Source organism: Sinohyriopsis cumingii, chromosome 8 (genome assembly GCF_028554795.1).
Source record: "Sinohyriopsis cumingii isolate HCF-2022 chromosome 8, ASM2855479v2, whole genome shotgun sequence".
NCBI lineage: Eukaryota > Metazoa > Mollusca > Bivalvia > Unionida > Unionidae > Sinohyriopsis > Sinohyriopsis cumingii.
In genome coordinates this window covers 123304420-123327105 of record NC_142968.1, presented here as the reverse complement: position 1 = coordinate 123327105, position 22686 = coordinate 123304420, and the positions used below count along the sequence as shown (strand labels likewise).

Here is a 22686-nt window from a genome sequence, read left to right as displayed (position 1 = left end):
GCTTTCTAATCAATAAGTACAATACCCCTATAACCTATCATGTCAGTAAACTGTATGGCTTTATAATCAATAAGTACAAAATGCCTATGACCTATCATGTCAGTAAGCTGTATGACTTTCTAATCAATAAGTACAATACAGATGTGACCTATCATGTCAGTAAGCTGTATGGCTTTCTTGTCAATTAATACAATACCCCTGTGAACTACCATGTCAGCAAGCTGTACCATATGGCTTTCCAATCAGTAACTACAATACCCCTGTGATCTATCATATCAGTAATCTGTACTATATGACTTTCCAATCAATAAGTACTATACCCCTATGATCTATCATTTCAGCAAGATGTACTATATGACTTTCCAATCAATAAGTACTATAACCCTAGGATCTATCATTTCATCAAGCTGTACTATGTAGTTTTCCAATCAATAAGTACTATACCCCTATGATCTATCATTTCAGCACGCTGTACTATATGACTTTCCAATCGATAAATACAAGATTTCACTTGCAAGCTTCATTTTTACCATTTTACCATTTATCATGTGACTGAAGTGAAGCTTAATCAACCCAAACATTTCAGTGACATAAGAACAAAAAAAACAAGTAAAGTTAAAATGATTTAATGACATCAGATAAGTCCGAGGATTACTGTCCAATTTTTAAGAACACGATTCAATTTTACTATATTATACTGTGGTATCATTAAAATCAGAATCAGAACCATTTTATTAAATAATAATAAACATAATCTTGCTCTTGTTATTATCTCATAATAAGGATCAAAAACGATAAAAATTAAACTTGTTTCATAAATTTCCGGTAATAAGTGCTGATGAATAATCCTCTGCAAATTTTCTTATTACATAGCTTAAATAATGTAAAAGATGCATTTTAATGCCTAACCCTACCTGCAAATAGAATTAATAAAAAAAAAAGCTTTTCTGTAAAAGCAGTGAGAAATATATAGTTCTGTGAAATTGTGTAAGAAAAAGTAGCATAAAAAAAGATTAAATAAAATTATGCAAATATAATATAGGTGTGAATTCTAGTGTATTGGGTTGCTCTCTGTCCAGCCTTCCTTTTATTTATGCACGAAGTTTAAAACTAACAATGAGTTTAATCAACACAAATTTAACATTGACCTCAATTGAGGTGAAGATGGGCATACTGAGATACACAGATGCCAAAGTAATTGCTAATTTCAAGCATATGCCATGGAGGCTTAACTAAAAGGCAAAGATACTGACAGTCTGAATTAAGTATATTCAACTTGTAATGCAAATCCATTCAAAATAAATTGTGCACATAACAAGAAAATATTTTACATTATAATCTACATTATCTAGAAAAATAATTAGAAGAATTCTTCTCCAAAACTTAAAAATTTGAAATAGCCAATACTTAAAACATTAATGGCCAATTTTCTGAATCATGAGATGGCTGTTAAAATTAAGGTTAATATCCCTGAAAATGTGCATTGAAAATTAGTATTATAAAAAGGTGAATTTTGTTCAATTTTCAGATGTTGGCATGTTTCATGTAACAGAAATTATTATTTTTAAACTTCTGACTGAATTACATTACAATAATTCATACAAACCTTTGATTTTTGTCTTAAAAGTTTTTGGGGAAAAACATTGTTCACTCACCAGACAGATGTCTACCTCAAAAATAAATGCCTCGTCAGTTGGCAAAGAAATATGGTTATCATGAAAACATACAGGATGGCCAATTTGCATCAAATCACCAAACTTGAAAGACATTATGCCAGGATGCTTTCAATCATTTAAATAGTTTTCTTCAACTTTTAGTAATGGTGGCCTAATCTGATGACAAGATTGGCACACATTTTACGAAATGAAAAGCTATCACAGGTTTTAAAATTTTGCTTTATTGTTTTTTAGATAAAAAAATAAATTAATGATTTTGACATAATAATGGTGGCCATATCTAATGGTGCATGGCATCAAGTTTAAGCCTGAAAAGCCCTCGTGTCACCATGCTTATCAAATCTGATAAAACATTTGTTGGCAGTTTCTGAGAAGTCAGTTAAATGTTTGCTAATTTTAGTAACATTGACAATATTGGATGATATCATGCACATCATATGCATAAAATGTCTGGTTTTGTTTTGTTGGGTTTCATGCACATCATTTGCATAAAATGCCTGGTTTTGTTTTGTTGGGTTTCATGCACATCATATGCATAAAATGTCTGGTTTTGTTTTGTTGGGTTTCATGCACATCATTTGCATAAAATGTCTGGTTTTGTTTTGTTGGGTTTCATGCACATCATTTGCATAAAATGTCTGGTTTTGTTTTGTTGGGTTTCATGCACATCATTTGCATAAAATGCCTGGTTTTGTTTTGTTGGGTTTCATGCACATCATTTGCATAAAATGCCTGATTTTGTTTTGTTGGGTTTCATGCACATCATTTGCATAAAATGTCTGGTTTTGTTTTGTTAGGTTTTCATGCACACCATATTAGGCTTTACAGAGCAGTCAGTATATTTGGCGGAGAAGAGCGATGGAAGACCCCAGAATGAATCACTGACTCATAGGAAGCTACAGGCAAGCTTTTCCACATACCCACGCTGGTTGATCCAAGACTCAATCCCATGCATAGAGTTGAGATGTGAGAGTGAGCTGTAAAGGTCAGCACCTTAGGCCACTGTCAAGCAGAGCATCAGTACAAGATGTGAAGGCCTTCATGTCAAATTCTGAAAATTATTTTTTTCAGAAGCCATTTATAAAGATATTTCTTTCTATAAAAATGGCACAATATCTGATGGCAGATCAGGATTATCTGGATAACTTCAATGGATTCATTGCCAGGATACATTTGCCATGTTTGGTTGAAACTGTCCCTGTTTTCTAAGATGCTGAAAATAGCTTGTGTAGATGATGATGCACAGATGCATGACATGCGCCTGAAGCAGGACCACACAGTAAGTTCAATTAACCTTGTGGCCAGGTGGGAAAACAAAATTTACCTCTAACCTTGTAATTATGAATGAACTCATCTAACCTTGTCCTGAATGAACTCAAATGTAACACATATATGAAAATTTGAAAAGTTTGTAAAACATGTACGATATAATTTAAAACTCAGAAGCATTTAACATTCATGCAAGTGAAAAAGTATTGAATGGTGTACCAGAGTTCTTGTGTTTCAACTAATAGCTTGAAGAAAATTTTTACTAAAATATAGCAATGGAAATAAAATAAAATTTGAAAAAAGAAATTTAAACAAGAGTCTTAAAAAGAATTTCCAGGAATTCAAGACAAATACACTTTTTCCTCCTAACTGCTGTACTGAGATCATCTGATATTTTTTAAGCAATACAGTAACAATATTTCCAAATCAGCTGCTCTAGTGGGCATATTATAATCAGATTGGTGCCATTTTCATTTATGACTAACAAGATATCATTAAAAGTCTTCTGGTGGAAGCTCTACATTGATATGTTGTTGTTATGGGGTTTAACGCCATTTTTCAGCACAGGATAGGCTATACATGGCAGCCAGTATTAATGGTGGAGAAAGAACCCGGGAAAACCCCGGAAAGAACCACCGACCCATAAGAAGCTACTGGCGAGCTTTCTCACATACCCACATTGGCTGAATCCAAGAATCGAACTGGTACAGAGAGAGAGAGAGAGAGAGGTGAGATGGTAGTGTTCCATAATGGAGAGTGCTTTAGACCACTCGGCCACTTGTGGCCCCCTTAAATTGATATGAATTTCCATTTTGAACAAATAAATACAAGAACTTCAAGAATGCAGCCATAATGTCCATATCAGATTGGCATCATTTCCATTCAGTAAGTCTCCTGGTGAAAGTACAGTATCAACATAAACAGCCATCTAGAAGTAGCAACAAGATTTTCAAAATAGCCGTTGATGAGCAATCAGACTTTACAGCAAGTTTTTGATATAAATAAAACACCCATGTTCAGTAGATCATTCATTCTGAAGTAGACAAGATTTTAAAGATCACCACTTTGGTGGCCATATTGGATGTCTGAGCAGACCCATTTTCACTTAGGACCCACAATACATCATGAGTAGTTGTTCAATAAACCCCTTGTTGATGAAACCATCCACACAGGAATAGTGATATAGTTTTCAACACACTGCATGTGTAAATGACACCATTTTTGTTTCGGACCAGCTAGACATACGGTACCCCAGGAAGTCTTCTGGTGAAAACCTCATTGCAATATGTTGTTTATTCAGGAGGAGTAGTAATAAATACATTTTTAAGATAGCCACTGTGGCAGCCATATTGGACATTAGATTGGCACCATTTCATTCAGGACCAACCAGACATCACAAGAAGTCTTCTGGTGGAAATTCCACATCAATACCTCTTTTCAGCCATGAAAATTAACTATTACAATAGTTTCAACGTGGTTTCTATCGTGGACATATTGGATGTCAGATCATCACCATTTTCATTTAGGACAAATCCTTGACAGCACAAGATGTCATACTGTGAAAACCTAAAATATGACCATCTATTCAAAGACTAGAAGTACCTGGGTTTTCAAGATGGCCATGGTGGCCTTCATATTGGATTCGGTACAGTTTGTATCAGTGACAACCTGGACCATGGGATGAATGTTTGTGTTAAGTTTCATTGCAATACTCCAAGTAGTTTAGGAGGAAAAGTGAAAACTTGTGCTAACAGGCTGACAATGATGACCAACAAGCCATCCCATAATCTCTCCTAGTCTGTGATCAGTTGAGCTAAAATGTAGTTGATTTATTTTGGTAGAATTTATGTCTTTCTTTTATCGACCATGCAACTCAGGATTTGTTTTCTTTTTCAAAATTAAAAATGGATTGCTAAGTTAGATGATCCAATGGTGAGTGATTTCTGATGCCCTTTATACATTGTTTTTTAAGTATTACATCAATTACCTGATTTTTCACAATGAATACACCATGTCTATCATAAACTTGTGTTTCACTCTGATGGTCATGGTTTTGAATTTTAGCATTGTTCACTTTACAATTTCATGTACTACTACTTTCATCAAAAACAGTTTCTTGAAGGTGTTTGTCTCATGAAAAGATGACTTTCAACACTGGCATGCTGACCATGTCACACCTTGTCTTGAAATCATTTTAAAAACATGCAACAAAGCAGAATATGAAACATTTGTCTTTCCTTTCTTACTTACTTTCCAAAACAAAATCACATCTTACAAATGATTGATAAGCTTCAAAACTACTTCAAAAAGTTACTCATCTTTAAAAAATACAAAAAAAACAAAAGACCATATAGGCATGCCACTCATTACTTGTCGCTGAAATCTGTCTCAGAATTAAAGTCTTACCAAATTCTTCAGTCATTTTTAAATATTTAAAGAAAGACAGATCAGTAAAAATTATGAATATGAGATAGAAAGAAGAATATGACATCATCTTTATTACACTATACAATATTCATTATAGAAGTAGAAGCTGTCCAATGAAAACATTACTGTAGACTATCAATTCAAGATTATAACTGATTAGATTTTAACTAGAAAAATATTCAAGGAACATGGATATACCATGTGCCTGAAATAACCCTAAAAAAGAAACTTTAAGGTGTGATGGGCACACATATGGATCAGGGTAACATTATATGGCTCTACTGCTGTTTTGACGTGGTGGAGCATACAGAACTTTATGAACTGGTACTTATATTAGAAATCATTCATATTAACTTCTTCATTCCCACAAAACAAACATTTATAATATTTCCTGGTAAACTAAGTAATAATCAAACATCTATAATATTTCCTGTTAAACTATCTACCTAATGGTTGGCACATAATATCCAATGATACTATATTTTACAGCTTCATGTAAGACCCATCTGTACAACTGTATCCACATTCACAACTTTTAATTAAATTCCCTCAACCTAGCAAGTAAATTCAGCATCTAAATGCACAATAAGTTTTCTCCAGAATGCAAAATTGTGGTTATTCCAGGAAAAATGAACCATGTCAGCAAGAGCAAGGTGACTGGGCTATTGTTTCATTACCAAAGCGTGATTGCTTAATAAACACCTGACTGCCTAATTGTGAGCCATTAACAAGTGTTTACTTAACGGGTACTTTGTAATGAAGCAATGGGAAATGCTCATCTTTAAAGTACCCATATTAACAATACCACGAATAACACATTATACACCTGTCCTGTGTTTAACAGTCTTCTATGTGGGCTCTAATAGGGTATGGTTGGAGATTATTAACCAATGGATTGCAATAACCTCAAGATTTGGTTAAGGTATACAGTATTTAACAAAATGTGCAGAAACTATTATTTTCTTATTAGATTTTCCATGGCTGTGACCTCTAATCATTTGATTCCAAAATCTAGCTTTTTATATTACTCAAAGTTCAAGATATCCACAAAGTCAAGGAACTTAATCTAAAACAAAAATTATTTGTAAGTCCATTGTTCTTTTGGCCAGTTTCAATTTATCCACAAAATCAATAGGTCTCATCCACGAATTTGATGCAAGCCGTCCAAGTGCATAATCTAGAACTAGTTATTAAATTAATGTCTCTTCTTCCAGTGACCTTCACTTGGATTGTTTGACAACAAAATCAATAGGCTGCTTTTCTTACACAGGATGCAAGTCATCCGCAAGCTTTAATGATGGTATGTGGTCAATAACATTTATGCAGAAACCACATTTCTTCTTTCAGTCAGTAAACCGGACTTTTAACTTTCTGAATATAAAATCAATAAGTGCAATCCATCCAAAGTTTTGTACAGGTCTGTGACACTGAATTTTGAACCTAAAATGAGCAGGGTTAATCTTTTCCAGAAGTGCAAACCTTTAAGAAAGTCTGAAATAGTGGTGAAGAAGTTAATGTGTAGAAACCATTTTCCTTATTTCAGACACTGATCTTGACCTCTGACACCCAAAATGACCAGACTGTTCATTACTTCAAGTGCAAGCCATCTACAAAATTTGGCAGCTAGATGGGAGACAAATTCAGTTGATGTGAGGAAACAAAACTAAGAAGAGACAGACTCAGACAACATCATAATATATTCCACTTTATGATGGACATATAAAAAAGTGATTACAAACTATTCCATATACTCCACCTTATGGCAGATGTTTACAAAATACATGTCACAATGCTGTGAATGATGAAAATGAGTTATTGGCAATTAATATCTCCTACTACATGCAATTCTGCGCTGTAATGCATTGCATATCTTCTCCTACTGATGATGATGGAATTAAAAGCTTTTAAGGATTATCTATCCCAATCTTTGCAAAACCATGCCTACTATTCTCTAGTTTTGTTAGTTCAAAATAAGTTTTGCCTATTAAAAGCAACTAGATTGCTGGATAAGCATATTTATGTTTTTTTTTAAATCATTAATAATCCAATTAATAATTTCTCCTATTCATGGTTATATGAAAGTCATTACACATCCATACACACACCACACACATTGCAAAACCAAAACATGTCCCTTAAGGCTAGAAATGTGATATTTTGACATCTATATCTTGGAAGGAAATGTCGTTTCTTAACATAATGGAATTTTATTTAACGATAACATGAATATTTTTTCAGACTGATGTAGCCATCTAAGGTACTGCAGGTTTTCTTCTATGACATCTTTGTACAATGTTTCAAAAGGTATTTTGCACACATCACAGCTTATATATAGGAAAAGGCTTTAATAACACTAACCCTAATGCTAATAAAAAGGTACTCACTGGACTGATCATCACTAGTGTCTGCTTCTACAATTCTTCCATCGAACCACATGTGAGCGACAGTCATTCTGTTCTGAGTTAGGGTGCCAGTCTTGTCAGAGCATATTGTTGAAGTGGAGCCAAGTGTCTCTACTGCTTCTAGATTCTTCACCAGACAGTTCTTGCGGGCCATACGTTTGGCAGTCAGAGTCAGGCACACCTAGTAGGGGAAACAATTCTGTACATGTATATTTGAAGGTAAAAAGAAAAGAGTCCTTCAAAAGGACTGATACTTACTGGTCAAGATGCCTTTCCAGGAATGGACAATAAGACCATTACTTGTTTTTTAACTGCCAAGTGCTAAACCATCATGATATCATTTTAATTGTCAAATGTTGAAAACATGTTTGGTATTCTTCAACAATGACAAGATTTTCAAAGTAGCTGCTGTGCTGGACATAGTGGACCTCAAAGTGGCATTTTCATCTGGTATTTATGATTGGCACCATTTTCATTTAGCATCAACAACATATGATAAAAAGTAGATTGGTGAAAACCCGATGTTGTTATGCAGACAAGATTTTAGTTCTTTAAAAAGAGAACTGAAGATGTGAATGGTGGTTTGGGATCCTCCAGGGGTATAAAGGGGTGGGACCCCAGTCCATGGGGGCGACAAAAGATGCATTTTAGACCCAAATGATACAAAGCTGCTCCTGTTGACCCTTATTACCATTATATTTTGCAAAGTTAGTATTTCAATTCAACAAAAAAAATTGAAAAATAAAAACTTATCCAACTTAAAAAAATACTTGATGTTTAAAAATGTTAATTGTTACATCAACTTGCTCTCCAATAATATTAATATTAAAGTTGTTACATCTGCATGTCAGTGTTCACTCAGTATTTCAGTATTTCAGCCAAAATATTTGCTAATTCTTGCAGTACATATTACATGCATATCACACTTCTCTACTTTTATACAAAAATCTTTTTTTCTTTCTTTTTCGATGGTAAGTTATTAATTATATACATCAACATTATAAAAGTTTTTACATAAATTCAATTGTCTTTTCCCTAGTTCGACACAAGCTGTTAGTATTTTTGTACTAGTCTTGCTTTTTTTTGCAGCCTTGTCAAAGATTTTTGTTGCTCCTCTTTGGGTAACAATTGCTTTTGTTGGCTAAATGGTCAATTTATTTTTCTTTTCATTCTCAACAAGAGTTGTTTTGTTTCCTTTTTAGTATGTTAAAGGCAATTCTTGTATTATCTACATGTTGTTTGCATATTTGACACATGGTTGTGTTTTTCTCTCTGTAAAGTGTCAGGGTTTTCACTTCTAGACAGTAGACTTGCAAGCGGTTTGCTTGGTACGTGCCACAGTGCTAAAAAAAAATGGTTGCTAAAAACAATCGTCCTTCTCAAGAATGAGTTTCAGAATTGCTAATTCAAGATGCCATGTTTGGCACACAAACTTATTTTCACCATTTTGTTATGTTAAGATTTTCAACATGTCTGATGTGGTAGTCATACTGGACATTAATCTGCACTGTTATCATTTAAGCCCAATTATACACAAGAAGTATATTAGTGAAACCCAATGCTAATATGACCATTCATTCAGAAGAAGTAGTGGGTAGATTTCCATGCTGGCCACTATGGCAGCCATACTGGATGATTGAGTGGCACCATTTTCATTTAGGACCAATTACACCACGGGATGAATGTGTTTGTCAAGATAAATGACAATCCTCCAAGTAGTGTAGCAGAAGTAGCGATAGCAAACTTATGTTGGGGACCTGGGTGGCTGAGTGGTCTAAGGCACTTGCCTTAACTGATTACTGACGTCTCATCTCTGTCAGCATGGGTTCAAGCCTTGGGCATGGCCAACATATGCAAGAAAGCTTACTAGTACATTTAGCTTCAAATGGTTTGGTGTTTCTTCCTGCGTCTTCCTCCACCAAACTATCTGGTCTTCTTGTATAGCTTATCATTGCTGAATTTTTTTAAACCCACAAAAACAAACTTGTGCTAGCAGACAGATTGACCAAGACAATGGATGAGACCATCCCACAAGGCAGTAGAATGACTATTAGATTAAATTGTTCTGGTGGCCTAAGTGGTTAGGCATCTGCCTCGGAAGTGAAAGGTCGCATGTTCAAACCCTGGCTGAGTCATGCCAAATACATGTACTTATAAAAATGGTACAGACAGCTACCTCATTTGGTGCTCAGCATTAAGAGGTTAGTGTTAGGACTGGTCGGCCTGGTGTCATGATAATGTGACTGGGTGTGATATGATGCCACATGTCTGCAGCATGATGTCCCAGTGCTAGACATCACTATAAACTGCCACACTGCAGACATCATAGTGATATGACTGAAACTTTGTTAAAGCTATGTTAAAAGTCCAAATCACACACACACACACACACACTATTCGATTGAACATTTAAAATAATCCACTATTTATGAATCAGCAATTTCTTGAAAAAAATGGAATAACTTGTTCATAAAATCTTCAATTTCTGATTTTCAAACTTGGCCCTTGTTTTCATGTGACATTTTATTGGTAGAAATTAAATCTGACCATAGTGTGTATAGATGAATGTAAATTTGGATGGTCATATTCATATGTGTACAGATACCAAAGTGATCACTATGTCAAGCTTCTGCCAAGACATTAGACAAGCTTCCTCCATTGCTGCATGCAAAATTTCACCAAAGAATTATGCCAAGCAAATGCGATGATGTTGTGTCAAGTCTTCTACAAGGTGCAATAGCTTCTGCCAAAGGTAGAATGTTGAGATTACACAAAGTCTCATGTCAACCATCTGCCAACATGCTTTGTGGAACTTGAGCTCACCAAGGCATTATGCTGAGCTCACGTTCACCAAGGCAAGATGTTGATCTTCCACATAGATTCTATTTCAAGCTTCCAACACTCTTTGTCAGGCTTGCAGTCAGGCACAATGTTAAGCTTGCTTCCAGCAAGGCACAATGTCAAGCTTGCTTCCACCAAGGAACAATGTCACGCTTGCTTCCACGAAGGCACAATGTCAAGCTTGCTTCCACCAAGGCACAATGTCAAGCTTGCTTCCACCAAGGCACAATGTCAAGCTTGCTTCCACCAAGGCGCAATGTCAAGCTTGCTTCCACCAAGGCGCAATGTCACGCTTGCTTCCACGAAGGCACAATGTCAAGCTTGCTTCCACCAAGGCACAATGTCAAGCTTGCTTCCACCAAGGCACAATGTCAAGCTTGCTTCCACCAAGGCACAATGTCAAGCTTGCTTCCACCAAGGCACAATGTCAAGCTTGCTTCCACCAAGGCGCAATGTCAAGCTTGCTTCCACCAAGGCACAATGTCAAGCTTCCCCTTTAGTACTATACTGAGCCTCCACCAAGGCTCTGCAAGCTTCCTTCAAGATACTATGTCGAGCTCTGACTAAGTAGGGTTCAACAATATCCTGAAAACATGGACAACTGATGATCTAGAACTATTCAGGCATTTCCTAAGAACTTTCATTGTCTTCAGCTACTTTTCAATCATGTGGTCCGAAGAAAAAAATGTGCAAACAAATTTTGTCACGTATCACAATATGTAAGGAGACAAAATTTGATCTTCATTAACATTTTTTTTTATTACTGACAGATAATCTTACACTGCACAAAAAGAAGCTTAGCACTTTTTTGTCCATCTGATTAAAATCGAGATGTTGAACATATAAGATATCCAGCAGACAGACATAGGTTCAATTTGGTGACCTCTGCAATGTCCAGAAAACTTCTTTTTAGCAACCTATGAGATAAAAGTTTAGAGTTGTGCTTAGTAATAACATATTTCAAGTGATGTTTTTCAGTTTTAAAGTTTGAAAGCTGCAATATGAACATCATATTGGTTCCCATCAAATCCACTGGGAACATATTCAAATCAGATCTCTGCTTTAATCAGATTAACCTTTGTGTGTGGCAGTAAATATAATAATTTTGAAAATTACATGCAACAGTCAAATGTGCTACTTACGGTTACAGTGGCCAAAAGTCCCTCTGGCACATTGGCGACAATAATACCAATCAAGAAGACAACTGCATCAAGCCAGAAGTATCCAAGGATGAAAGCAATGATAAAGAAGGTCACTCCCAGAAAAACAGCCACACCAGTAATTATATGAATGAAATGGGCGATTTCCTTGGCAATGGGCGTTTCTCCAACTTCAAGACCTGAGGCCAAGTTGGCAATGCGACCCATTACAGTTCGGTCACCTGTCTTGACAACAACACCACGGCAAGTACCTGCAGAAAATATGACAACGGCTATTCTTTAACCAAATAATGAGTTAGTCAAACTTTATATAATTTTTTAACATGCAAAACTAATGATCTACATTACTGTATATATAACTGCATCATATTCTGCAAAACCATATTAGGGTTAAAAAAAAAACTAAATAAATAAGAATGAAAAAAAAATGAAATTAAAAAGTAATGATATTTACTTGAATACCTCTGTCTGCAGAAGCAGACTATGGTATTGATGGACTACAAACCATAATATACCATTATGGAACGGATAAGAGATCTGGCATAGTAGTAAGTAAACTACTGATACAAGAAAGTTTATGTTAGTGAAAAATCCTATTTTGGTGCAGATGTATTCACAAGATACATACCAGCCGTAAAGACCAGTTTTCCAACATATTCAGGCTGACAAAGCTAGCTATGTATATGCCCCTTCAGAAGGAAGCACAGAATAATATTCATATACAGATAAGGAACAGTATGCTCAGAAAAAAGAGATTATTGCTTATACAACTACAAGTGACATCTTTTAAAAATTGATTTCAGTAGAGCTCTAAGAAAGTGGAGCAGGAAGGAAGAGTGACATATTCAAGTGTTAGGTAAATATTGATCTATTGCCATTTCCTCCTCCCACTCCTGGTCTACTCTCCCGTTATTTCATTGACAAGGATGGGGTTCCCCTTTAGATAAAATCCTGGCAGCAATTCTCCTTAAATTGTATATGTGGAACAAATCTGGAATTTCTCTTTTCATGCAGAGATATTTAACCAGTGAATGAAGGTACTGACCGAATCAATAAAATTAGCACAGAATCTGCGAGGATGCAGATTTCAAACCGGTCGTGTTTATCACATTGTGTAAATTTTAAAAAAATATAGAACAGGATTGGGTGTTGAAATAGTTTTCCTTTTTCACTAACAAAAGCAACCACCTTTAGTCGCAGCAGTCTTTTGCATCTCAGGAAGTGCAATGTGATAGATTTTTTTGATATTCATCCTCATTTCCATTCCCATTTTTGTTCTAGATGAGATTTTCTTTGCACCAGGAAATTTCATTGCTTCTTCTGTTTTGAAGATAACATCTTAATGCCATCCAAATATAAGTAAGATATGAAACTGTTAATAAGATGTTTTCAAAGCATTCATGTTTTGCAAAATAAAGGGCCTGGTGACTTAAGTGAGTTAAATGGAGCCTGTATTAAATGACCTAAAATGTTTAATAAAATTCACTGACAACCAACAGGTAGTCTGTTTGAAAGTATTTGTGTTATCTTGTCATCAATGAGAATTGCTCATAAATATAGGATAAGTATATGTCTATGTGAAATCTGCATAATGGAAATACAACCAGTATGTCAACACACAGAAAAGGGCACCATCAACCTTCCAATGGTGGAAAGACCATCAAGTTTATATGTGTCATGTCGCAGGCTGTGTATTATGAATCATATCAATACGTGGCACAGATGTATCATTTCATCCATGGTTGTAATGAGTAATAAATGCTTTAAATTCTACATGCATCACGGCAGTTAACTTAGATTGGTTTTAAAGTACTTCAAGTCAACAATAGAAATTAAAATTTAGTCCTGATGAGGACTTCTAAAATGTGCATTCTGAGCATCAGCCCTCCTCCCCCCACTTTTTTCTGGAACAGCTCTGGAGTAAATTAAACAACTCATGTGTACAAGCAAATAAAATAGAGAACAAATGTACTGACCCAGACCTTCCAACTCTGACGAATCCATCTCAGTAAGGCAACTGATTTTTTCCGTAAGATTGATCAGTTTTCAGTAAGGTGTAACAAAATATCAATAACTGCTATTGTAAGGCTGGAAAACATAATTAAAAGTTCGAAGCAGCAACGATAAACATTATGTTCAACTGAAAAGTTTGTAAAGTACGCGTAGACTTTATTTACAAGTACAGTTGCACAAACTTTAGTTCCGAACCCTATGCAACTCAATGGCTTGTTGCTATCTCTCAACTTGACGTATTTCTTGGAAATTCTTTTTCCATTTCACATGACGACGGCAATCGTATCTCCTGCCGTGAGACATATTCAAATTGGCATGTGATGTCCAATAAATGTAATTGTGTCCTTTCCAGCTTTTATTCACATGAATCTGAATACTCCTTTTATCTATCTGTATTGATTTTTAACACTTTTTTTAGAAGCTTATTTTTCCTTTCATCTTAAACATGCATCGCTTTCTGGATGCCATTTAAAAAACATTCAATAATCAACAGTTTGATCATGCAGATGCTTTGCAGGAATAAATAGGTGCAGTTTACAGCATCTGGGGTACTGCTGTAAAGTTAGTCTGGTTTCCTGACTTATTTCACTAATCTTAATATGAAACCCGGATCCAAATTAAACATGGATGCATCGATTATCCGGATTTTTCGGCAACTATCATTTTACCTTAGTTTTTGCTTAAATGTCATAAGTCTGTATTTTAAGGGTAATTTTTGTAACAATTATGGCAAAATTGTAAGAGTTGGCTGGTCTGCTGACCCTGCTACTGTTATGTATATTTAATTTAATTGTTTGTTAGTTTTAATTTTTTTTATTTCATTACATATTATTGTAATGTAACAATGTTTGCTGGATTTGACCGTGTCCAAAACTGAGTTCATTTCTGCTTGACCTGACTGACTTTTTCTTAATTTTCTTCATTTCATCTATGTAAACAACTAATAATAGTTTTATTGTTCTCCATGTGTATGAGCTTATTAACTGAATTATTATTCAGATAAACAAGCAGGAGTAAATAGGTTGATCTGGGTCAGGGTTTTGGAGATTCCTAAGTGAATTTTAAAGGCTATTTTCCATTAAGTAATGGTTGTTTTGGTTTTAGAAAATGATAATGTGACCTGAGGTCAAGCAGAGAACTATATAACCTTGTGACTGTGAGGATTTTACCAGTCATGCTTTAACATCTAGCACTTTAAGTTGTATTATGTTATGACCAGTTTGGGCTGAATTTAATTTTCTTCAAATTATTGAATTCAAGTGATTATTTTCTCTGGAAATACAAAAGTGCTCTGACAAAATTCTTGGATAAGACATTGGAATTTATACCGAATTCAAACCTGAATAATATTTCTGTGATTCAACAAGAGACTGTTGACATATCAGTACTATGTAGGCTATAACAGACACATTATCCCCTTCAATACTGGATCTCTTTGAGACTTGAACTGAGTTTCATTTTAGGACTTTTTATTACTAGGACTTGTGTCTTTAATTCTTGGATTATTTTTTGATTTAATTCACAATACCAGAAGTTCTTTTTATTTCATTTTTCACTTTGGATTCTAGGGAAATAAATTATTTGTTAAATTTTACAAAGCTTGTTGTATTCACTCTTTCTGTTCTTTTTCTAAGAGCATAGGCTCATAACACTACACTGATGGAGAAGTTTATATGTGCTATTAAAATTCTGGCACTAAATCATTTTGCACTTGCTAAGTGATGTGTCAAGTACTTGACCTCACTGCACAAACTGAAATTAAGCTCACAAGCTTCTGGTTACAAAGAACCAGATATAATCTCCACTAAGTCTTAAAGAACTTGTACTGGGTGGTAGCTCTTATTTCCACCAAAGCTCAATACCCTTCAACCACTTTAATAAAATATACTTCAGTGGATAAACATGTAAACTAAAGTATACATGAAACGTACTTGGAATCAACAAATTATACTGTTCCTTACCTTCCACGGCATTGGTAGAAAAGAAAGCCAAGTTTCTGGTTTCTAGTGGGTTTTCGTTGGTGAAGTCAGCAGTCCTGGACTGTGGCTCAGATTCTCCCGTAAGTGAAGAGTTGTCAACCTAAGCAAACAAACATATGATGTACTACATACTGAATATTATAACTGACCAGCATCAATACATTTTCATGAATTCATTAGATTCAACACTAACCCCATTCATGAGTTCAAAGATTCAATGACTAACACGTAATCATTATATAAAAATTGTAAAAATTGACTCATTATTATGCAAACTGTAGAACTATTCTTGGCTAGAATAGAAATATCAAAAATAAAAAATATGGGAATATTGACACAAACGGACCCAAGTGGTTGAAGGCACATGCCTTTTCCAATCACTCACACATCTCACCTCTGCTCATGCAAGTTTGAGTTATGAGTTGTGGGTATGTGAGAAAACTTGTCATTTGCTTCCTGTGGGTCAATGGTTCTTCCTCTTCCAAACAAACGTCCTGGCTCCATGTATAGCCTATTATGTCCTGAAAAAATGTGGTTAAACCCCATAAAACAAAACAAAACTTCTGCCCACCACCAACTAATTGCCCCAGTCCTCACCCTATCCCAGCCAATTATCCATGGACCAGATCATAGTGTTCATCAGATGATGTGCTTTCCTGCCATAACTTTATTAAAATATTTATTTAAAAAACAGTCAAAATATAACTAAAACAAGAATTTCTTGAAGAAGGGACTGATATTACTATAAAGAACTTCCAGGAATCCACGAATATAATGTTTATTCAATAGAACTGCCAAAAGTCGAATCATCTGATATTCCAAAGCATCAAACATGTTTCACATCTGTGTGGGTCGAGTCTGCTAACATTGGCATGCGAGAAAGCCTGCCAATAGCTTCCTGTTGGTCACTGGTTCTTTCGAAGTTCTTCCTCCACCAAATAAACTGGCCAACATATATAGCCTATTAAGTGGTGCTAGATGGAAATTCAACCAATAAAATTCCAAATTTTTCATCAATAAAAGATTTTCATCAAGACTTCAGTGCAGCTCTACTGAATGAAAGATCAACCCTTTTTTTAATTTAGGACCGACAAGACAACACAAAATGTCTTCTGGTGATAACCTTATACCAATATGACTATGCGTTCTGGTGAAGCTGTGACAAGATTTTAAAGATGGCCAATCTTTTGGCAATACAAGATATCAGCTCAGCATGAACTAGTCATTATATTAAGTCTTCTGGTAAATACTCTGGGTCAATATGACATGTTGTTTAGGAGTAGCGATAGTGATTTCAAAATGGCAGCCATAAAAGCAAAACCCTTGGCCACGTCAGATGTACCATCCTTCAGTTCTAGAATATTTTAGAACAGGTGCATCGACCCAGTTTGTCTCCATATCCACATGACAGGCCCATTTGCAATAGCACCTCATTCTTATCTGGAACATGGACTCTTGACAGACATCATAGCTGGGTGGGTGAGGGCATCTAAATGTGACAGTTAAGTATTACCTCATTAAAATTAGTTTATCCCCCTCCCAATGTCGAAGTAATACATTACCACTAGCACTATTTTATAACAGAATTTGTCAATTCAGAGGAAGATTGATGACTTTCATTGGAACAAACTTTCTAATCTTAAGGACAGGTTTCAGCTGCTGCTGAACAACAGCAGGCTTGGTCATTATTTATGCCACAACTAACCAAACGAAAACATACATTGGCTCTGGTTTAATAAGGACTGTAGGTAAAAGGAAAAGGTAGCTTGCAAAACACAGCCTTCATAATGTCCTCCAAGGGTAAACAACTGAGACAGGTCCAGAATTATAATAAGCGGGTACTGTATAATGTGTTTCATTACATGACTGCCTCACTAGAGCTGGTACATTCCTGGACAGCCAAGGACAAAATTATAATTAGGGAGTACTGTATCATGTGCTTCATTACTTGGCTGTCTCACAGAATTGTATATTCCAGGACTACCAAGGACAGATTTATAATTAGAGAGTACTGTATCATGTGCTTTATTACTTGGCTGTCTCACTAGAGTTTGTATATTCCAGGACTACCAAGGACAGAATTCTAATTAGGGAGTACTGTATAATGTACTTCATTACAAGGCTGTCTCACTACAAGGTGGTATACTCCATGGCATCCATGGACATCAATATACCTAATGTAGCATTATGCGGTTTATTAGAAGACTGTTTCACTAAAGGTTGGTACACTCCAAGACTCCCATATACATTATAATGAGGTAGTACTGCATCATGTACTTCACTATAAGGCTGTCACACTATTAGATGGTATACTCCATATCCCTCTGGCATCAACATTAAATCAATCTTTTTTAAGTACCTTTTTACACAAGAAGCTGCCTGCTGAGATATGACAATTTACTACTGAAACTCTTGCTACAATCGTGTTCTTCACTCTGATAAGAAGCAAGCAGAATACCTTGAATCCATGGGCAGTTATAACTCTGACATCAGCTGGTACTCTATCTCCAAATTTGATTTCAACTACGTCACCTACTACTAATTCCTCAGCTCTTATATTCAGTTTTTCACCATTTCGTATAACAAGTGCATACTGAAATAGAAATAAAACATGTAAAAGTTTCATGTAATAAATAAAAGTGTCATGTGGAACGTGGTGTCTTGCATAAAAATAGCATCATAATGACCAATCTTCATGCTTGCTAATGTGAGGCAGGAACTACTAGAATATCATGACAAAAACTTTATAAATTTAGTAATAATATTCCAAAGATTAAGTTGAGTACAACAAAAGATGTTGTAAATATCAAACTTTCAAACAAGTTAATAAAGACCATAACATGCCACAAGCTTTACATACATGCATATCAGACTAGAACTCCTACCTTATATAGATAAAAACTTTGAAAGACATGTGAAAACGTTTGATTCCAACTATCAAATGGGTAGTTTACATGACAGGGACAATCTGAATGGCATTTATGGAACAGTTCAATATACTCACCTGAGGAATCAAATTTTTGAATGAGTCCATAATCCTTGAGCTTTTGGCTTCTTGGTAATAGGAGAAACAACCAGTTACAATCACTACTGTCGTTAAAACAATACCTAAATATAACTGAAATAAAGAAAAGAAAACCGCCATAAATATTCTAGATATGGATGAAATTCTCCAAGATGAAAGTCATCCATGAGAAAGCTTTTCCTGTGGCTGATTTTTCCCAATAAATTTTATGTATAGTTAATTTGCATTGTATTCTACACCTTTGTCCATAATTAAGGATAGAATTCAAATTACTTGACTATTGTCGTTTTTCTAAGTTGTTTACTGACATTCAAGTTGATTGTTTAGTTTTTCTTAGAAACTAACTTAGAATGTTCTGGAAATGAACTTATGACTCATATCCTTGTCGCTTTATTGTGTTCCAGGTTTTTAAATAAGGTTGTTGTCAGCAATGTTATTAATAAGTGTGTTTGTGTGTTTCTTTAATTCTTAACAAAGCTTTAACAAATTTAGTCATATCATTAACATGTCTGAAGCATGGCAGTTTATAGTGACATCTAGCACTGGGGCATCATGCCACAGACATGTAGCATTATGTCCCACTCAGTCACATTATCTTGACACCATGCTAACCAGTCCTAACACTAACCTCTTAATGCCAAATGCCAAGTGAGGCAGCTGCTAGTACCATTTTTATAAGTCTTTGGTATGATCAGCCAGGTTCAATGCTGCAAACTCCCACACCTGATGTGGATGCTCTACCTGCTTTTAGTTGTGTTCTGGTATAATCTGAGATGAATTATATATTCAAATTATTTATTGGAATTACAAAGTGCTCATTGACAATCTGTATTAAAACTATTTGGAGATTCTTGTAAATTCATTAAAAGACATTATGGAATACATCAGCAAATTTAAGATTAGAGCTCATTTGGAACAACCATTGAAATTCATTATGAGCACTATATCTTTGGAATTGTGATAGAACATTTTTGGAATCGGTATTTGGGATTCACAATACTGCCAGTTTCACATAAATTTTCATTTTTACTTTCACAGTTAAATTATTTGTGAATTTTACTAAACTGCTGTTTTCGCTTTTTCTGACACTTAGTTTAAGACTACTGAGCCCTAAAAATTTATATCAAATAGAACAAACCTGCTAAGAATATAGAAAGGCACGTACTATGATTACCACCTGTATGTGAAGATTATTAGTATAAATTTAAAGGTCCAGTTTAATATCTTCCATTTAAATATCAATGAATACATCAATGTGAGTACATACTATTTATCCTAAAATGTTTATTTTACCAAATAAATTAAAACTGAGGGCAGAGCAAATGCAAATGAAATGCATGAAACAAATACAATGAAATGAAAAATGATTTAAATGAAATAATAAATATGTCTAAGAGAAAATGTGCAGTTCCAATGAAAACTCAATGAAGAATGATGAATGATCAATAAAACTAGATTATTTTTGGCTGCCACCAGTTCACGATGCTTTGTATGTACATTCACCTTCATCTGGATGATGTCATGTATCCTCTCTCTCTCTCAGAAATGCCTGAATAGAGTGCAATATAGCATTAATGAGCCCTTTAGAGATGAGCTGGAAACCCTAAAAAAATGAAGACTACTCTGGCTAAATCAATTATTTATAGATAACGAATCCACACAAACAATCAATACTTACAACTCTATGGTAATTTTTTGTGCACTGCACATCCTTTTTCTTAAGTTGTAGTACACCTTTTAAATCATTTGAAAATTACATATTGAAAATTACATACTGGAAAATGCACTCCAATTGAAATTTTTTTAAAATAAATATAAAACTGTTTACTTGAGATAAAGCTCCTTAATCCAATGCATCATTATCTCATCAACCCAACCCGTGGAAAGAAAGATCAAGGCAAGCAACAAATAAAAACCAGATTACAGAGTGGCACCCTAATGGAGACATCTGACACAAGTATGAGTGAATCAACCTTGAGTACAATTCAGCTGGACTTGGATGAAATAAAGCAAAGTCTCAGAGGGAGCATTTCAAAAGCAGATTTTACATCTGCTATTGCTGACTTGGTGAAAAAGGATGACCTAGCAGAAATTGTTACAACTATTGTGAGGAAACTGTTAGAGAATGTGAAGGAAGATCTGAGAAAGGAGATAGTAGCAGAAAGTGAGAGGGTAATAAAGGAGAGGACAGGAGAGTTGATGGACAGGATGGATTCACTGGAATTTGAAAACCACCAACTGTTAGAAAAATTACAAGAAGCAAAGAAGGAAAATGATAAAATGAGGATTGATATGAAAGATTATGAGAGGAGATCAGAGCAAGCAAGTGCAGCTTCAAACCAGTTCGAACAATATTCAAGGAAGCTGAACATAAAAGTTTTAGGGCTGGAGGAGGAGGAAAATGAAAATCTCAGAGAAAGAATTCCGAAGTTGGTGAAGGAAGTCACAAAAATTAACTTAGATAACAGGGACATAGTGGCTGTGCATAGGATTCCAGGTCGACAGGGACAACCAAGGCCAGTGATTGTCAAATTCTGGAGTCTGGATTGTAAACTTCCAATTATCAAGAAGCGGAAGGATTTTCTGCAGTACAAAGGAATTAGACTGGTAGAGGATGTAACCAGGCTGAATACTGGACTTATAAATAAATTATCTAGGCATCAAGAAATTGACAGGGCATGGTACTTTAATGGATCTGTGTATGGTAAAACCAAATCAGGAAAAAGGATAAAATTTGACATCTATGATGAAATTGATGAGAAAATTAGATTATAAGTGTAATAAGCAATTCTGTGAACTTATGAAATTGACCGAATAGGTATGTGAACTTTCGTTTTTATACTCCTTTTTCTACTCTAGTTTGTTTTAATATTTTGTGTATAAGACACTTCTTTCCCTCACCAATTTTATCCATAATTTATATGTCTGATGATTCACTGGTCCACTGTTATATCTCTCCCTAATAAATTCTCTCACTAGTTTATAAATCATCTTTCACTCTTATACTCTCATATACACATTTACTAAGTTGTTTACTCACTTTTCTCAACATTACTCTTCCATGATAAATCTCTCAGTCTCACATTTTTTGCTCATACATTCAATTACCCACCACTTCCTTGTATGCGCTCTTTCACTCTTTCTTTTTCTTCCCTTTTACCCCTTTTTTTCATTCATTAAGTTGTAATTTATATCCTTTTTAATCTGTGCCGTTTGGTTTACAAAACTATCTCTAGCTCCAGAAAGGTCTGTCAGAGGTGCATAAGAGTTATCACAAATGGAGTTGTTTCACTTGTTGTCCATAGTATACTGTATCAATGTCAAATGCAGCCAAAGCTACAGCCTTTACTGTAACACCATGGATGATTTTATTATGGATGTTTGTATTCTGTGTGAGTGTGAGTGTGAGTGTGAAAGTCATGCATATGATAAACTCAAGGTGATAATTACTTCATACATTCCTGTACAAGAATATGTATGTGTAAAATTTCTGCTGTTTTCATGGATAATAACATAAAAATTATATCTATTAATGTTAGAGGCCTGCAAGGTTCAGTCTTAAAACGAAGGGATATTTTTCACTGGGTAAAACAAAAGAATGTATCTATAATATGCTTGCAAGAAACTCATAGTACAAAGAACGATGAAATATATTGGGCAGCTGAATGGGGATACAAATGTTTATTTAGCCACTGCTCTAGTAAGAGTGCTGGGGTTGCAATATTTTTTAGAAATACTTTTGAATTTATAATTCATAGAGAAAGATGTGACAGTCAAGGGAGATTTATTATTTTAGATATTACAATTAATGGCAACAGAATAACCCTCGTGAATTTGTATGGTTATAATGATGATAATCCTAGCTTTTTTAGAAAGTTAAAGGAGGAGACTTTA

At 34.9% G+C, this 22686-nt stretch overlaps 1 protein-coding gene across 4 annotated transcripts in view; it reads right to left on the bottom strand.

Annotated features, from left to right (window-relative positions):
- LOC149794559 (sodium/potassium-transporting ATPase subunit alpha-like) overlaps positions 1-22686 on the bottom strand; it is a 107878-nt gene that overhangs the window by 45825 nt on the left and 39367 nt on the right. For 3 of the 4 annotated variants that reach the window (XM_089968832.1, XM_089968830.1, XM_089968831.1), the window contains 5 exons: positions 18772-18885; positions 18226-18360; positions 15750-15867; positions 11758-12026; positions 7757-7955 (listed from right to left, as the gene is read on the bottom strand). In XM_089968832.1, coding sequence (XP_089824958.1) covers positions 7757-7955; positions 11758-12026; positions 15750-15867; positions 18226-18360; positions 18772-18885 — 835 coding nt within the window. Of the gene's footprint in view, positions 1-7756; positions 7956-11757; positions 12027-15749; positions 15868-18225; positions 18361-18771; positions 18886-19420; positions 19545-22686 lie in introns of those variants that run through there. The other variant, XM_089968833.1, reaches the window with a different exon arrangement.